This window comes from Astatotilapia calliptera, chromosome 17 (genome assembly GCF_964374335.1).
Source record: "Astatotilapia calliptera chromosome 17, fAstCal68.1, whole genome shotgun sequence".
Classification (NCBI taxonomy): Eukaryota; Metazoa; Chordata; class Actinopteri; order Cichliformes; family Cichlidae; genus Astatotilapia; species Astatotilapia calliptera.
The window spans coordinates 31,299,324-31,319,187 of NC_137438.1; the positions used below are offsets into that span (position 1 = coordinate 31,299,324).

General features: G+C 40.7%; 1 protein-coding gene across 1 annotated transcript in view; it reads right to left on the reverse strand.

Annotated features, from left to right (window-relative positions):
• The window catches only part of LOC113009219 (uncharacterized), a 42,165-nt gene that overhangs the window by 5,816 nt on the left and 16,485 nt on the right, over positions 1-19,864 (reverse strand). The window contains exons 4-7 of the mRNA XM_026147407.2: positions 19,530-19,688; positions 9,277-9,414; positions 8,027-8,169; positions 115-285 (exon numbers count right to left, since the gene is read on the reverse strand). Coding sequence (XP_026003192.1) covers positions 115-285; positions 8,027-8,169; positions 9,277-9,414; positions 19,530-19,688 — 611 coding nt within the window. The remainder of the gene's footprint in view (positions 1-114; positions 286-8,026; positions 8,170-9,276; positions 9,415-19,529; positions 19,689-19,864) is intronic.

Below are 19,864 nucleotides of genomic sequence, written 5' to 3' on the forward strand. Positions count from 1 at the left end.
ATCCGTCAGTGACTAAGCTGTGTAAATACAGAGCGTGTGTCACTTCCACACAGACGGCTGCTTACCAAACTGTCTGACATTTACAGCGTGCGCTACTGTCGCTTCAACGCCTACCTTTCTACGGAGCATACGGCCTTCAGCACCCCCACGGCCGCCGTGGTTTGGCGCTCGAAACCCTGTCCGATGTGATCGGCGTGGGCTCGCGTCCGATCCTCGAACAGCATCTCTCTGGGCTCGCTGGTCCTGGGCAGGGACTGAAGCAGGTTCTTCACCTCATTTGCGGAGCTAAGAGAAAAAGCAGAGTGAAAAAGTAGAAAAACACAGCGTGCCCACACAGTTTGTGTTTCTCACCCGTCTGCTTCCCTGCTGTCTAAATAAAGAAGGAAATGACTAAAGGTGAGTGGGATGCTCACTCTCCTAGGCTCTTTCTTTCCCGTCTGCTTTATAACAGCACAAAGAGACCTGCTGCTGTTGCTGTTGTATTATCAGCATCAGCTAAGACAGAGACAGAAGCATCTACAATAACAAATCAATCAGCCATAGGGATACACAGAGCGATACTGCCTTTAAATGATTTGTAAATAAGATGGATTTTACCACAATCAGCAACCAGTATTTATCTCGTCTAGTCTAAATTTTAAATGTTCAAATCCTGCCTGTCAAAGCGTTTACAACATATAATAAAGTAATAAAGACTGCTTTGTTTTTGGCTTTAAGGGGAAATAAATACAACAAAAATAATGAAATAAATAGATAAACGATTCAAACATTGACATTGAACCACAATTTTGCAATTGCCGCCTCTGTAACAGCCAGCGCTGATGTCATGTTATACTTTGTTCCTTATTAGTTGGCAAAGCTATGACTTGGCCGAGATGCTTGCAGGTCAAATTTAAGACCTTTTTAATAACACTTAGAACAAACTTTTACACCAAGCTTCACATCAGAAGTGAAAAATATGTTCTCTCCAAGTAAACACATTAATGTCAGTTCAAACAATTGTTATTCGTGAGCCATTTGTCATGAAAGTCACATCTTCCCTTTTCTAATGAGCACGCTGGCTAACAAAGCCGTCATCATAGTCGTCCCCAGTGTTTCCATCAGTGTGTGCAAGACGGGCAGCAGGCCAGGCCTAAGCACTGGGGGAATTTTTGTTTATTTTGGTTTGCATTTATTTTCTGGGGAAAATCTTTAATTGGCATCAGCACAAACTGTCCGTACACATATAAAAATATTCTGAAAGCTTTAGGTGAACAGGTGATCAATTACATTATGCTATCTAATTCTTTAGAGACCAAATAAATACATAAATAAATAAATAAAAGTGAAATATTTAAGATCCAATCAAATTTAAGATATTTTAAGGACCCATAGACATCTTGTCTTTACTTTTCCCTCATCTTATCCAGTGTAGCTGGATCTAATCTAAAAATCCTTATCCTTGATCCACATGCTGGAATTTTTGTCATAAATGAAAAGGTCATTTGTGTACGAGTATGGACACTTTTGCACTCGGCTTATTATTTTTCATATTGTTTCCTGTTAGAGATTTGTTTGTTTTTCAATTGAACTATACAGGTTACAGGTCACATTAAATGTGGGACACATTTTGAAATGATTTATTGTAGTCTCATTTTTAATAATCACAAAAATCTGGCATTTTAACAGGGTTGTCTACACTTTTCACATCCACTGTATACCTCAACTATTAAGCCAGAACGTGGAAACTTCACAGCCTGAGGGTAAGCCGATGTAAACTTAACGAACAAGCAGGCATGTTTGTTTTAAAAAGACTTACAAGAACAAACAGATCCCTAAAAACTGCGCGTTATTTAATGAAAGTGTCAGCGCTCACAGTTAAGTAGTCGATACGTTTAATGTTTGATAGAAGCAGGATGAAAAAGGCGTGTTTCAGCCTGTGGCTTCAGTGAGAGTTTCTGAAACATTTGTGGGTGTAACCCTCATCAAAGCACCATTCATGCTCAGTCTGGTTTCCACACCACACAGAATTTACCCATGTATTAATAACTCCTCCACTTTGATACATAACACACATATTAACAGTATAAAATACTGCAGATAATTTACATATTTGAGGTCATTTTATAAATGTAAGAATTTATTGCACTTCTCAGATTCACATGCAAGATGTAGTATGAACCAAAAGATGAAAGATAAAACAACAAACCCACAATGCGTCTACACAATTACTGCAGGCCTTCAACAGATATGTCAGATTTTCTAGCTCCGGATGCCCCCCCCACTCCCAAATCTAATCATTTTATTCAATTCAGTTTTATTTATATAGCGCCAGATCACAACAATAGTTGCCTCATGGTGCTTTATGGTTCCGTGTTTGCTGCCGGCATAATGCGTGTTTACAAATAAGTGTGAAAAATTGTAGATCTACAACATTCTCTCGCATTTTAAAAAAAAAAAGAGAGAGAGAGAGAGAGAAAAAGCCCAAAAAACACAAGCTGCGTTTCAAGCAGTGTAACGGCAAAAGCTAGACGATGTACACATACGAAGTCTGCGCTTGGCTTCATGTGTGCAGACTGAAGAGCTGTGAAGGAAAAGCATAGGAATGAGCCGTGCTGCCAAACAATAGAAGTACTGCAGTCAGCTCACTGCTGGATCAGTGACTCACACTGGAGCTGCAGTCAAATTCAAACAAGAGTATAAACACACGCACAGAGTTTGCGAGAGAGTCCTTCGAGAGAGTAACACACACACACACACAGACAAGCTTCGAAACTACCCGTGCTGAATGCTGAATTGTGCGTTCATTCATTCAGAGATAAGAAGAGAGAGGCATGAGCTGGTGGAAGAGGAAGAAAGAAGCAGGGGAAAATAGTGCAGAGAGTGGATGGGGGTAGATGAAAAACACACACACACACACACACACACACACACACACACACACACACAGCTCAGTGTGTCTGAGCTGACTGCAGGCTGACAGTAATAAATGTAAAACCAGGAAAGCTGGTAAGTGAAACTGTGAAAAGGGAGAGCGTAAAGGGAAGAGTGCTGAATGTGCACATCTTTGAAGCCTACCATCCGCTGCAAATCTTTAACTACATGTGAGGTCGTGTTATTCTCCCACCGTGTCTGCTGGTAGTGTGCACCAAAATGTCAGGAGAGATTCCTGCGCCTTTATTGCCAGTTAAAGCAGGACTGAGGGGTAGATGAGTAGAAGAGGGCGCAAGGAGATAATAGGGCTGGTGGGATAAAGAAGGAGGGAGGTGGGGAGTATGTGGATATAAAGGGAGAAAGCAATGGAGGAAAGCAATGCTCTCTGAACATACAAAAGCTGTTTTTTGTGTGTGTTAATTATATTGATTTTTGGCCAGGTTCTGCATTTAAAACTCAATTTAGCCCCAAAGTAATATGTGCCAAATGAAATTCATCAACAAAAGCACACAAATGTTGTTAATGGTTGTGTAACTCTATTCCGTAATATTTTGAAAAATGTAGATAATACAGGAATATATGATATATTAATAATTGGGATACCATTAGGGCTGAACGATATATCGCATTTGCGATAATATCGCGACATGATCAAGTGCAATTTTCTAACCGCAAAGGCTGCGATTATACTCTGGACATGTCCAAATTCATGGGCTGCATCCTCCTGAGGCCGCATTTGTAGACCGATTACGTCACAGCGACGCGCCGAAGGCTGTCCAAATTACTACCATATCCCAGAATTCATAGCGCGGCCCAGCCAAACTCCAGTTTCCAGCAATGGCGGCCGCTACTAAGTTTTAAAATTACTCATACTAATCTTTCTGGGTCACAAAATAAACTTTTAACATATTTTCAGGCGAGAAAGTAGTTGTGTAAACATCAAATATCTGCTCGGTTTATCAAGATATCCCATATTTGCAAAAGTGCTTCGACGTTTTCAGAGGCGTCTGCTACCCACCAGCTCGACAGCTAGCCGGGAGCTCGAGGGTTACTGATGCGGCCGAGAACGGCACAACTCCCTGCACATCATTTTCAGATCACCGCGGAGTTTCGCTGCTCGGGTTAAACGTAATATATAAGTCACTTAGACAACCTAAAAATGTTATTGTTGGGCTTTTTTCAGTGTTTTGTTTGTTCGTGAGTAAATCGGTTTGGCTGAGATTAAAGTTATTAGATTAGATAAAATAAAACTTTATTAATCCCCCGGGTGGGTTCCTCCTTGGTTTTCACACAGCTGACTAAACGTCAAACAGAAAACTTATTAAACAGAAGTATGAGACAGTCGAGAATTTACACCAGTGTCTGGTTATATTTTAGATAGCAAGAAGCAGACGGCTGAGTTTATTAAACTCCACCGAGACAGCGGTGACGCTAATCAGAACTAGACCGTCCAATTTCACGCCTTTAAATTTTAAAGGCGTGTTTGTGTGTGTGTGTTTATACAATTGCTATTATGTTTGCACTTTATGTGTAATGTTACTGACTGCAGAGATCAGTAAGATGTGTGTATTTTTTATTTATTAGTTTTATTTATTTAATATTATTTTTTAATTGAATGACTGTCTAGTAGTTCACAGATGTCGAAAAACTGAGTGTGGTAAAGCCACAGATTTTTTTTATGTATATTTCTGCAATCTGCACATTGTACTGACTTTCATTTTAATGTTTACACCAGGGTTCCTTGTCAGCACTTTATGCTCAGATGTTTGTAAGCTAAAAATAAACTATTGTGTATGTTCAAATATACTGTTGTGATTGAAGAAGTTAAATAAAAATGTCAGTCATCAATTCATGCATCACCTCATGTCATCATAACAGAGGTCTGTCTTCCAGGAAAGAACAGTTTAAAATTAATGTAATATAGTATTGGCCATACTATATGATGTATTGCTTGTCTTTGTTTAATAATACAGAAGACAAAGACCTTAAAAAATAATCGCATATCGCATCGCAATCGCAATATTGGGGGGAAAAAAATCGCAATTAGATTATTTTCCATAATCGTTCAGCCCTAGATACCATGTTTGAAAACTGATCATTTGTTATATTCTCTAGTGGTTTATTTATTTGGAGCATTTTAAGCCTTTATTTGACAGGAAAGTGAAGGGAAATGAAGGGACTGGTGGGTTGCCTTGTCAACCAGGTGAGGTTGACAAAGCAAAACCGATCAGGAACATGTATACAAAATCTAATAAAATATGAAAAAACAAAGGTAAAAGTTAATCTGGAGTAAAATGCAATTAAAAAAAAAACTAATAAAACAATTTCAACTACACAACAAAAGCACAAATACAGATCAAAATGCAGTAAATGTGGTACTAAATGTAGTAAAAACAGCTCAGTAAATATCAGTGTAAGTATAGTAGACAGTGCAGAGCACATAAAGTGTGAAGTGCTTGAAATAAAAGGTTAACGTCACGTTAACATCCTTTTTTCTTTCAGAAGCGTTCCACCTCTGTCTCTTCGTTGCTAAGCTTTGCGGGTTTGATCAGCTCACGCTGGCTGTCACGCTCACATCACATTCTTCGTCAATCCTCTGTCTTTCTTCAAAATGGTGCTGGCCCCGGCTGCTGCTGCCGCTTCTACTATGCAATTACAGTAAATCTGTGTGAGCGTGGCGCCCTTTCACCAAGAGCTGAAATATTTTGGTTTATTTTCATCATCTGACCACTATAATCAAGCTGAATTCTCAGACTGAGAGTCTCAGCGCTGTCAGAAAGGCACAACAGTTTGACCTTTCCACTGAAACTACTGAGAAATAAAAAGCAGCGCCGCAAAGAGACGCTGCTCATGCGCCAGCAGCCTTCCTCCAAACAGCGCAAGGCCAAACTGCAGCCAAGGACTCGCTGCAAACATCACGTCCTCCTCTCCTCCTCACTACTTCTCCATATTTCTTTTGACATGCTTTCTTTTTTGATGTCTCTTTTCTTATTCACACACTGACAGACATGAAAAACACCTGAGCTCCTGAGAACAGCAGCATGTGAAGTCCTCAATAAATCAACTTCAAGCAGAAAACAGAAGTCAAGAAGAAGCGGAAAACAGACTGTAATAGAAACTATCTGTGGAGGTAGCAAGGACAGAGAAATGAGGCCGGAGCTCCAAGGCGGGTGAAAGATTGAGAAATTTCCTACATGCAAGTCTGGTTTTATTTTTTATTTCCGTTAACTGAAAGGTTTCATTTGCCCCCCTCCAACATGTACTTTTAGTTTTACTAACTTTGGTCTAAACCCAGTGGACCATGAAAAGACAAAACACATTAATGTGTACCATAATATAGGAAATTTGGTGCAAACTAGGGCTGCCACAAACGATTATTTTGATAGTCGACTAGTCACCGATTATTTTTGCGATTAGTCGACTAATCAGATCATCATCCATTGGACGTACAGCGTACAGCTTATTGCACCAGCAGCATCTGGTCTTATATAACTATCATTAGCTTACAGCTTGAAGTGTTTGTGCTAACTAAAAATAAAGACAAGATGGTAGTTTATTAATTTTTAATGAAATTTGCAGATTGTTTCGGTGAAGTTTAATAAACTCCTTGCTTTCTAAAATATAACAGGACACCGGAGTATATTCTCCAGCGTCTCACACTTCTGATAATCAGCTGTCTGCTTGACAGTTTTAGCTGTGCAAAAACTATAACTTTAATCTCAGCACAACCGATTTACTCAGGAACAAATAAAATACTAAAGAAAGCCAAACAATAACATTTTTAAGTTATCTAAGTGACTTATATATATATGTTTAACCTGACTAGCGAAAGACGGCGGTGGGTTTGAAAACGATTTGCCGGGAGTCCGGTGTTCTCACGGCTCTAGTTAGCCTTGCCCCCGCCTAGCTAACGAGCTAGTGGGTAACAGACGTCTCCGAAAACGTCGGAGCGCTTTTGAAAATATGTGGTGTCTTGATAAACTGAGCAGATATTTGAGGTTTACACAGCTACATTCTCGCCTGAAAATATGTTAAACGTTTATTTTGTGACCCAGAAAGAATAATAAGAGTAAAGTTAAAACTAACTAGCTGCCGCCATTGTCGACAACTGCGCTGGGCTGCGCTATGAATTCTGGGACACAGCTTCTTCTTCGGGGTTTAACGGCAGCTGGCATCCTTGTACATGCAGTGCTGCCATCTTCTGTTTCAGTCCGTTATTACACTCTTAAATCCTACTATTATTATTCCTGCGTCCTTTGTGATCTTACAAAGCTTCAAACGATGCGTCGACTATTAAATTAGTCGTCGACGATTTTAATAGTCGACATAATCGTGACTAGTCGACTAATCGTGGCAGCCCTAGTGCAAACACAAATTGAAAAGCAGGCACACTTAACCTAATAATTAAAAATAGGACATCTCCTATGAACTAAAGGACTAAAGCTGCTAATAAAAGTGTGCTTAGTTGAAATCGGCGTGAAATCACAGACTTCTTCCAATAAAGAATCATCATCTTATCAACTGACTCATCTCTTAAGCTAAAAATCAACCAACCAACCGATGCCACCACTAATGACCTGAGACATGAGAGAGAAATAAATGAAGCGAGGCAGGAATGTGTGTGATGTGCATTGTCCCACGTTTGGCTGGCTGCCATGTGAAGTGGTGTCTGATGTAATGATGATCTCATCCTAGCGGTGAGCCACATACCGCTCCCATTCACACACACACACACACACACACACACGTTCTCTCTCATGGTCTCGCTCGCAGACATCATGCATTATGAGGCAGAGGCCGTGTTTGAGCAGCAGCGGCACAGGCAAGCAGAGAGGAGGGTAATCGTCTCATCTGGAGCAGCTCGGCTTCAACAAAGCTGCACGCTGCTTCAGATTGGAACGCTTTTTTAGCCTATAATCAGTCCTCATGGGCAGAACGGAGGGTACAGAGGCAAGCTGGCTCAATAAGTTACACAAACACACACCACCGAGGCTTGTAAACAACATTCATAAAGAGCGAAATCCCTCCTAATTCCATCTGTCTCACTGAACTGGAAACGTGAGTTGGCCTTATTTGTGCGCATCTGCAGTCTGCCGTTCACCGTTGGACTCACCGTTTTCTTTTAAAAGGAGACTTTGGTATATCAGCTACAGGTATCATCTGCTCTCCTGGTCTGACCCACATTATAGGACCGTCGTCGCTCTCTGTGGGACTCATCAGCCTCAGACTGGAAAACGTTCCCCATGGAAGAGTCCTCTGGAGCCAGACAGACAAGGAGGAAAAGAAGGAGGAGGGAAAGTGAAGACACAAGGGAATAAAAATCAAAGCATCGCCTTTTTAGTCGGCAACCAATTCATCAAGTGTTTTATTTAGCTCGTGTGCAAAAACTGCTCCCCTGGCAAAACTTGTCACTGGCACCCAGGATGATTCGGAGGGTGCTGAATCTGAGCCAAAGCCGTTCATAGACAGGAAACGCCAGAGGATGTGCGTCTTTTGATATTCAGCGTGCGACGCCACTCCTCCGCAGCGCGAGCAGGAGATTTGAAGTCTCAACATAGAACAGCAAACAGAAGACGAGCCTGTCACTCATGCATTTAAGGGACAGCAGTGAGTAAACGCAGCGTTTCGTGGTCTGCTCCTGCAGACAGAAACAACTTCCTGGACTAAAACAGGGAGCTGCGTCAATCGCTTGACATGCCTCTCATTTGCCAGCCACTGCTGAGAGTCTTAGGTGTTTTGTCTTGCAGTATTCTCCATCTGCTCGGTTTGGTGTTTCCAAATGATCAGCGGTGCAAATGCGTCAAAATAGTCTAGTTATTGAATGCAATATGAGACCATACATGTGGTACTAGGAAGTAAATAAGTAGAGTAAATAAATCCTACTTTAGAGTTCAGGGATGACACTATGTCAGCCAGCTGAACATCGTCACACAACAGCTTGACTAAGCGTGCACAATTTTACTAGAACAGATGATGTTTTCTTGGAACAAATAGTAGCACATTATGAAAATGAATGCTTTTAGAGCATGAGGCAATGAGCGATTAATAAGGATGTCTCAAGAGGATACTAAGGATGAGTATCTGGGCCGACCCAGCAAAGTTTTAATGGCTCTCTTCTGGCTAAAACAAAGAAGATTAAAATCCAGTTCCTAAAGTATTATTATTTTCTGTCGGCTACTTTTTTCTAAAAGGCTTTTCACTGCATTCAGTTCAGGTCGGAGACAAACATTTTGCGGACTCACTTCCATATCCAGTTCAAGCTCAAATCTTATCTGTTTGTTTGAATCCTTCTGTCACGTTTTCCATTCAGTCATTCTGTCTTTGTCAGGATTACTGCCACGCTGCTGTCCCACCCAGACTCACCTTGAGGAAAGGTGACTCTTCCAGCATGCTGAGGAATTCTGGGAAATAATTGCCGACCTCCTCGTCCACAGCTCCCACCAGGCTAATCTGTCTCATGGCCCCAGCTCTGTATGTGCCATGACTGTAGGTTTTCTTCACCTGCAGCGGGAATATAACAAACACACGCACATACTCTGTGTTATGGTGAAGTGAGGTTGATTCCTGCTGCATAATTAATCATAAAGTGGGAGTTCAGTTCAGTGTTTAGCTAGAAGCATGCAAACGCTAATATTTAACATTCTCTTTCGTGTTGTGCACAGACACAGAGGTATTATAACGATAATCGAATTTTAAAACAAGTTTCCCTGGCAAACTGTAAATCACAGCTTTATTATTTCTCATCCAAAGGAGTGCAGTTCAAACAAACCATTTTCAATGTGATACACACCCACTGTTTATCATTTCACTCTCAAATCCAACTCAGAAGAAAACACATTCTCTCACTCTAACAATAAACATATCATGCAAAGTGATAAATGGAAACTAATAGTCAATAATCATCATCTGGGAAAGTTGTAGCACCTTCAACAAGCTCATTAAAGACCTCCCACTGTTGTAACAGGGGCTAGAGCAGCGTTCCCCAACCCCCGGATCACAGACCGGTCCCGGTCCATGAGTCGTTTGGTACTGGGGCACGAGAGTTGAGGCTCCTGTGTGAAATTTATGGTTTTTAGGGTTTTTTTAATCAGTTTTTATCTTTTTTTAATCATTTTTATTATTAAATCTGTTTCCCTGCATCGTTTCCCGTGTGCTATTATTAAGTCCTTTTATTTTTGGTTACCTGGTGACCAGTCCTACTAAAGAGCATTTCACCCACTTGTTTTGTTTTAATACCTTTTTTTAACACCTAAAATCATCTAACAATTTTTATGGAGGGAATTAATTGTGGTTATTTCCAGCTTAGTATAGTTGCCTGCTGGACTCTACTAGAGTAACTCTGTATAGTCTATAGTTAAAACAAACATGAATGGGTGCCAGTTTAGCTCACAGGTGGAGCAGGTGACCATATGCCACAAGCCTAAATGCTTCAAATCCAAGGCCCTGTGCTACGTGTCTTCCCCCAGTCATCCTCTCTCCCTACTTTCCAGTCTGCTCTCCACTGCACTCTGATAAAAGCATAAAGCTCCAAAAACTACTTGTTCATCATAAACTGGGTATTAGTTCATCCACTACGTGAAATAAACAATTTAATTTCCTTTAAGCCAGCTTTTCCCTGATTGGTTGCCCCTTGCAAACAGAAGGTGTGAAGAACAGGTGGGTGGGATTTATGTGCTCAAAGACAGACCATTTGCCAGACACTATATTAGGCATTTAGTGTCTGGCAAAGACATCATAAACAGCTAAAAGTGATAAACAAATGACAGGAAGCAAAATAATATAATGGTCCCTTTCTCCCTCCTACAGCAAGTGTTATATGATGATATTATTTATATTAAATATAATATTATTCATGCCAATTTGGAAACACACGAAAATCTGAATTGGAGGCAGAGATCCGCATAGAAGCTGTGCATCATTACTGGGTGTCAAAATAGACACTGTGTGTGTGTTGGTGCCTTCTTTTGATGTTTCTGCTCCAGTGATGTGACTCAACGCTGTTTGCTGCTTTTCACTTGGCTGACAGAGCATCGCGCCTGTGTGACTGTGTGTCTCTAACCCGCCTCTCATACCCTTGGCCCTCAGCAGTGCCTTTTGTGTGTGCATGTGCGCGCAGTACGTGCAGCATGTGGCCTGCATGCGGTACTCTTGGCTGATCGCGATGCATGTGTGTCTGTGCGCACGCCAAATCCTTGGCTGCACACCTCCAGTGAGTCACCACTTGACAACGAGGCAGAGATAAAGGGAGAGAGAATGGAAGAGAGGCAGACCAGAGGGAGGAAAGAGACCGAGAGAGAGCGAGAGAGGATACACAAGAGAGAAAGGATGAGGGGAAGAGAGACAGATGGAGAGAAAAATGTGTAAAGAAGAGGAAGAGAAAGTTTGGGAAGACAAGCTGTGAAATGCAAGCGAGACAAAAATGAGAAAAATATCTAACTGTGACTCAGATGAAGATCAGAGCACATTGTAGGATTAATAAATGCAGAAATCCTCGTAATTCCAAAGGGTCGAAGAAAAAAAAAAAGGAGGGAGGGGTGTTGATGAGGAGAGATGAGTGAAGGTTTGAAAAGATGGGAGGAGGGAAGTGAAGGGGAAGTAATGAAGATGTAAACACTAAATTGTAAAAGGACTGAAGGGGAGGGTGTTTAGCAGCTCCCAGGTGCCTTTTTATATGTAAGGTACCAGATCCCCAACAGTAGCTTAGAAGACTGTGAATGCTGGCAGCTTCAGTATGTAGAACATGTTTTTTACTCAGTAAAGGAAACAACATGTCTACCTTAATAATTCCTTGTAAATTGGTCCAAACACTTGATGAACAGACGTTTACAGCTTTTAATTCTATATTAAACTAGCAAAAATAAATCAGTATATCATCCATAGTCATGCCGAGCCACGTGGCTGTTTGTTCACGGTTTAATATCCTCATAAGATGACACTGGCTAAAAGCTTGACATACTGACTCCATAAAGACATATAAAGACAACTTTAAATAGTCTCACTGAGTCAGTGACCTAGTTACACAGAGGGGGATGTGTTGATTCCAACACCATCGGGCTTACAAGTAATTCCTGGCTTCCACAATGTTTCTTAGCCACAGTGTGTGCATGTATTTTTGTAGTGTGTGTGTGTTCTTTTTTTCTACATGATTATAAGTGTTTGCGCTTATGAGTCTCTATTTTTGTGCGCGTGTGTTTACACGTGCGTAACTTAACACCTGACTAAACCCCCATGTTGTTTGCAAAGACAATATTCTCTCACTATCACAAGAGGATTATTAGGAAACGCGACCTGTGACTCAAATGAACGGATAAATTTAACACCCACTGGTACTGACACACACACACACACACCTTTTCTATTTCAAGTGAAGGCAAACAGAAGGAAACAGGAAATTTGACAGACTTCCTCTGAGCTACAGTGTTCAAGATGCTCCATTCCTTTCTCTTCTCTGCGTACGTGCTTGTAAACACTGACTTCACTTGGTGTTTTACTCGCCTTACCCATTTTTTTCCCCCCTCTCATCTCCGTCAGCCTCTCCATCTCCTCCTCTGCCTCCTTCCTTCATAATGCTAACATCCCTGGTGGGAAGCCTATTAGATCAATCCTCTCTCCTTCCTGCTCTCCTTTCCGCCTCTGGTTCCCTCACTTGTTAATTCTGTAACAAGCTTCTCTTTCCTTCATCAACTCATCTTTGACCTTCTCCTGCTGAGTTCATGTCATACCATCATCTCACTAATCTGTCCAACCTCTCCCTCACCCCTGCATATCTCTTAAATTCTTTTCTCCCTCTCATCCAATTCTCTCGCTGATCATTATGTCCAGCCAGACTGCAGAGTGCTAAGTTTATTAGTCTATTTCCGTACATGCGTCACAACAAAGCTTCTGGCTGCTGACTGGTGCCTCAAACACAATTGGACATGCTTCTCTTTAACAATCTCCCACTTGGCTCGGCTACAAAGAGAGAGACGTGAATGAATGCACATCCACACTTCAATTAAAAATAATGTAATGGTCCCTTTCCGCCTCCTTTGTTATTGCTGATGAATTCTTCTAAGTTAAAGCGACACCACACTGATGCTAAGCCAACTTCTAGGTACACTGTGGAGGCTGAGCGTGGCAGCGTTTCCTTCAGGTCAGTGAGCGTCAAAAGCCTGGAGCAAGGTGCCTACACAGGATGAGGCTTTAGCTAGAATCAGATGAGCTACACATGCCGATAACCGGCATTCGATGTAGCTATAGGATTCTCAATTTAGAGATTTGAATAATCAGGGGTTTTTTGTTTTGTTTGTTTGTTATTTTTAATATGAGAAAAATTAACCATCTTAGCCTAGGGGCACAACATCTCTCAAAAAGAAAGCACCTAGAGAAATATCTATGTTAGTCTAAGCACAGCAGCTGGACTCAAAATTATAGGCAAAAATAACAAACAAAAAAATTTGTTTGTGGTGTTTTTTACGAGACTAAATGATCTCAGCTCGTTTGTTTACCATCCTTCTCACTCACAGCAGTTCTTATCGTGCTTCACCTATTTATTGCAGGTTTAGCAAATTTGTCACAACTTTTCATACTAAATTGTCACCTAATTTATTCACGCCAGTCTCAATTTCGCCTACTGTGGAGGTCAGAGGACTTCAGCAAATAGAGAGAAGAAAACGCACTGTCATCCTGTCTTTTCAGTTACGATGACTCATTTTACTGAAGTCTGTGGCTAAGTCAAGAAGCTATTGAAATATAGTAAAAAGCTGATGGTGTAGTCAATGTGAAATACCTACAAACTGCTGTTAACCTCCTCTATGCAATATTGGGTCCCAGGCAGGTCCAGAGAGTCACATGGGAAAAATGTGCATTACCCAACTAGTTGGGAGCTACGGGCAGAGTGGTAGTAAAACTTCAAAAAGTATGACATAAACCAGAAACAACTAAAAGTTGTGCCTTGACTCTACTCCCAGCACATATCAAAAGGAGCAATGTTTACTTTGAAGACAAACAGTTTCTGGTTTCTGTCATACTTTTCAGTTTTACTACAGCTCGGAGAGTACCTGGTGAGTAATAGCGGTAGAACAGAGACTACCAGCAGCCTCCTGCAACTACTCACCAGCGGGTTGGGGAATACGTCTTAGAGAGCCAGCTAAATGGTAGTATTGTCCTGAAAGACTGGGCTCGCCACTCAGACAAACCCTCAGCACTGATATAGGATTTTTGACCCCCCCCCCACCACAAAGTCTCATCTTTTCAAACTGTTGCAACATCTTCCTCTGTATAATCGGAATTTCTGAGCTTTTGACCAGTATTTGCTTTGAACTATACAGTATTTGTTTGCATTAAGTTGTAAGCTGCCCTTACTTACTTACTGTACAGTCTCTTATTTTATATATTCTTTACTTTTGTGTGAATCTGCAAGCTCCATCTGCCTGTCACTTTGATGCTGAATTTCCCTAATGAAGGACAATAAAGGATATTTCTATTCTAGTCAATGAGTTTACACATTTATAAAGTACTGGGCTTCTTTTCCCCCCACTCTGACCCATAAACCTGCTGGCTTTTACTTCATTTACATATGAGGCATTGCTGTGAATGTTTTTCTGCAGTGATAAAGCATTAACACAAGCACATTATGAGCACAGATTAATAAAATATTAAAAAGCTGCATTGTGCTGTTTCGCCTCGTTTCAATCTTTTGACGACGTACCGACATCATTGCTCTCAGTGACTAAAAGGAGAAAGACCAAATTACCTCAGCGTCCTAGCACACCACGTATTGACTGTTGGGCTGTACTTGCCCTGAGAAAGTGGAGAGCTGTAATCTTCCATAATTCTTACCGGTACTGAAAATGGCTTTAGACAGGTGCTGAATACAAAATACAGGCACACAGCCTGAGCAGCAGCAAAGCAACTTCAGTGCCTGCGGTCACATTGTGAGCATAACAAACATCCTCTCTTACACGCTATTCATTATCAATTGCTATAGGTACGCAAGTAACTTCGTGGAGAAGTGTATGGGTGATTGTGTCTCATACTGTGGGAGATAAATTTGAGCACAAACAAAGAAGAAAAGATTGCAAGCGGCAGCAATTTGCTTTGCTCTCCTTTCTGCACACACCAAACAAAAAGCAGCGGTCCAGTCATTTATGGCTCGATAACAGAAACATGGAGGAGAGAGATAAAAGAGAGACAGACTAACACAGCGGGAGGGAGAGAAATGGGGATGATACAACATTAATCTCTGTATATATATATGTGTGTGTGTGTGTGTGTGTGTGTGTGTGTGTGTGTGTGTGTGTGTGTACTTGTTCCTGTGTATTTACTATCAGTATGCATGCTCACATCTGTCTGTGTGTGTGTGTGTGTGTGTGTGTGTGTGTGTGTGTGTGTGTGTGTGTGTGTGTGTGGGGACTGTAAGTGTACTTCCCAAGGTCACTGCCGAGAGCTTGGAGGGAGGGGGAAAAAAAAATTAACAAGACCAGTGGACAATGACGTTAGCCCTGCAAGGAACATTACTCTTAAAGGGACAGCACGGGACACATGTTTGCAGGGAAATTTAGACAAAAATTACACATTAAGGATGTTTCATGCTTTCATTTCAACTGGATTTAATTGATTCACAGTCATGCTGAGATCAAGGTGTTCCTGTGGAGGCAAAACTGTCCAAAAACAGAAGGAAATACAGGGAGAAAACATTATGAATATTCCACACAAAAGAAGAAAACAGCCAGAAGGAGAGCATTAGAACGCACAAACTGATCTACCCCCTGTAGTACACCACACACACTCTTTACAAGAGTATGGTAACCAATCCTGGCTGTACTCACATTGAAAAAGAGCAGGCGGTATCTCAGTACAAAGCCACTCAGGAGGTTTGAGGCAACAAAAAGCTTTTCATTAGTGAACTATAGACATGGGACAACTTGAAAAGAAAAGGTCTAGCTTTGTCACTGTGCCCAGAGGAGACAATCCATCCCAGCAACACACCTACATAAACAGTTCTAGTTTTTCCCGCTGTCCTCAAAAGTGTTGTGGGTCGAAAAGTGGTCAGGTGGTTTGAGAAGAAAAGCACCTTTTTGTTGATGGAGGTGAGTCTCCAACCTGCTTTACCGTGAAGCCACCACCTGGCTGACAGCAGTCATTTCTCAGAGTCTTTAACTCGACTTCTTCCCTCTCATCCCTTCGCTGCCATTTCTGTCACATTTCTTATATAAAATCCTCTCTTTCTCATCTATTTTAGACTATGCTTCATGCAGCCTCTTGTGTTATATGCTTTTAATAGTCTCTTCCCTATCTAACAAGTATGTCCACTTGCTTTGAACGTTGATATCTCAAGATTAAGAAGCGTCAGAGTAACAGCCACGTCCAAACGTGTGCTGCACACAACGCTGATGTCGTTGATAATGTTGTCATTAAGTCTGCGAAATCAGACATCAGTTTAATGCCAAAAGCCGTTTTAATTCTGAACAGATGGAAGCAGATGACTCGACCAGATGGTTAAAGCCACAACAATACAACTTTTTCATGTTCACAGCAGCCATCCAGTCTTTTCATTTAATCATTACGTTTCCCTCCCCATCATCACATCACCTTCTTCCCTTACTTTCTATATTTACCACCAGGGAGAACTGGAACAAGTTGACGACAAATATCTGAAAACTTGGCAGTTTTTTGTTTTTTTAAAATTGTTTTTTTTTTTTTAAAGGTACTGGGAAACAATATGTGGAATAATAGCAGCAAGTGTAGTGGCATAATACTTAAAGACAATTAAAGCCAGCGTTTTTTAAAAACAGATGCAATACTTCAAGCTTTTCTAAGCACCTCAAATCCAGTCAACTTACTCTTTACACTAAACTCAAGATGAATGAATTTCACTTGTCAACTCTGCATTGAAAATGTCTTCAGAATGTTAATTCTGAGCCTGAAAAGTTATCTTTGCAAATTGTGACAGCTGCCAACTGCTCTAGCAAAGCTAATCACCCAAGATCCACAAACGCTGACGCGTTCATCTTTAGGCTAGCATTAGGGATTGTTGATAAAAAAAAAAGAGCTGGGAGCTACTTGTTGCCTTAGTAGGCCATATTCTAAATGGGTGAAATGGTTAGCATCGTCATCCTGGTCGCAAGAAGGCTCTGGGTTCAGTCCACCTGGCACGCAATGGCCTTTCTGTGTGGAGTCACGTGTTTTCCAGGTACTCCAGCTCCCTTTCACAGTAAAGACATGCACGATAGGTTAATATCTGGTGATTCTAAACTGGCAGCAGGTTTGGATGTGTCTGTGTGTTTTTCCCAGTGACATCTGGGAGAGGCTCCAGTCCCCCGACCCATGACACCAAGGTGGATAAGGAGTTAGGAAAAATCAGTGGAATGTAAATAAATTTAATATTCATCTGAGGGGAAAAGAAAAGAGGAACTCTGCGCAGTTGATGCGTACAGCTGGGTTTCCACTAGGAAGGTTTTTAGTGCAGAGGGGTAGTGGATGTTAATAGAGAACTATGCATCTATAACTGTGCTGCCTGACTGATAAAAGCTTCATGCACCACAGGTCTCTGACAGTCTGATAATTCCCCATTTAAAGCTGAATAAGAGAGAAGTGTTGTTCCATTCTTTTCAAAGCAGCGCCCACTCAGTGTTAAATGTCCATTTTATACATCTCAACCTTAATATTTTATTTAAAAATTAAGGTGTACTGTGATTAAAGTGCAGACTTTCAGCTTTAATTAAAAGGGGTTTAACAAAAATGTTCACATTAACAGCTTAAGGAATTACATTCATTTTTAAACACAGTATCCCATTTTCAAGAGAAGCTTCATGGCAAAGCAGGGCCAGTTCCTGTTCCCTTGTTATCATAAGCTGAATGCATAAAAGCTCTGGAGCTGATTCCAAGTGTTGAACTTGCATTCATGTCAGAAGGAGCCCATCATTGAGTTGCGGGGGGAAAAAAACCCCAAACTTGAGCAGCTGCCAAATCAACAATATGGTGCACTCTTTAAAAAAAAAAAAAAAAAAAAAAAAAAAAACCACTGCACCGGTCAGCTCAGCAACACCCAAAGGCCTGAACATACTGCACACCACAAGTGCTATCTGTCAACCTAGTAGACACACCGATGGTATCACTTTCAAAATCTTCCATTAGCTTGTTCTTGAGTTATCACAGTCAAGTTTTCATTTCAGTTTTCAATTTAAAAATCCCAGGTGATTTCCTTCTTGAATTATTGTATTCACAAGATTATAAATCTCTAAGTTTTGATCTCCCGAGATTTTAGTTGACACCCTTACTAACTGAACTTAGGTGCCCTAGCAGGGTGACAACAATACCCCATCAGCCTTTTTACAGCAAAGAAAAAAAATCAAGAGACAAAAAAGAATATGTTCTTTTTTCCCTGCTGTGGATGTGATATTACAGTAAAATGCTTTGGATCTGTGTTTTGTTTTGTTTTTCTTCAGGGTTTTTTTTGTTTTGTTTTTTTTCCAAAAATAATTTAATAATTTCCTTTTTTTTCAGTTTTCAGAGTCTAAGTTGGTTCAGAAATTTCTGGTATCATAACTTCTCTAATTCCTGTCTTCAAATCTTTAGATCAATAGAGGTACCTGTATAAAAAAACCCAACAACAACAACAACAAAAAACTGCTGCATTTGAGGACTGTAACACCAACTTGGTCCATTTCAGTTTCCTGAAGTTGGTATAAAGTGAACTAATGAATAATTCAGACTGAACTGCACACGGCATTACTTCTGAAAGCCATCTCGCTTAACTTTTAAGTGTAAAACTTCACACACTACCGTATATCTGTTAAAGACATTATACTAAAAATAATTCCTACAATTCTTATTGAATTTTACTCGCACTCGTGAAACAAAAAAGGTTGAGCCTTCATAAACAGCCCTTGTATTTACTTCTACAGTGACAGAAAAATTGCTATTACTGCTAAGAAAATGTTTTATGCAAACCTTGAGGAAAACAATATTTATACAAAAGTCACTTCAAGATTAACTCCGATTAAGAAAAGCAAAGCACTGAAGTGTAGAGGAAACACAGAGCTGTAGCTTCTCAGGTCAAACGCCATTTGTTAAAAACAACTGTTTTTCATGCATCGCACCACAGAAAGCAACATAATGCATTTAAGCCAGAAACAAAAGTGTGTGCATGTTTATACATTTGCATATACAACATGACAAAAGGCCTCCACCTCTTCTTGCAACTGTTGCATGGACAGTCCTAGCATGACATCATCTATCCTGGCCTTCACATTGCATCCTCAATTTACCCTGCATCACACAACCTTCTAAGTGTATACTACATATCCCTTATTTCCTGTCTTCATAGACGGTTGTAACACCCAGACTGATGCAAACGACAGACAGTAACATGGAAGCATGTGGCCTTTTCCATTTGATGCTTTTGAGCTTTTATTTTTCATGATTGAAAGCTTGACATTTGTTTTTTGCTCTCTGGGGAAACTGCTTCAAAACTGCACAAGCAGCAGCAAAAACGGTGTAAATCAGAAAAGCAACTAGTCAGCATGGTTGCAGAACTGTCTGTATCAGTTCCAATAATATCCAAGCCACAGCACACATACAGCACCACATCTATGACACCACTCTTCCCCTTTATGTGCCTGTGTTCGACTGACCTGAGAGTAGAAATTAGCCATAGTCGTGGTTTCTATGTCTTTCTTTCCAATTATTTCCATTTTCACCGGAGCCGACGGAAACTTGGTTGAGAAGTAGTCCAAAAAGTCCGGCAGGTACTTGGCTTCTCCGTGGACGATTCCCATGACATAACGAGCAGCCTGCAAAACAGTCAGCAGTTTTAATTTAGATCAAGATGATGGTTTAGGAAAAGGATTTTAAATTACTAGTCTAAGAGTTTAAGTATAAATGAGGGATGCACCAATCCAATTCATTTGATCACAGATATGCTACAAATACCCACAGTACTGATCTGATACCATTATGAAATTAATAA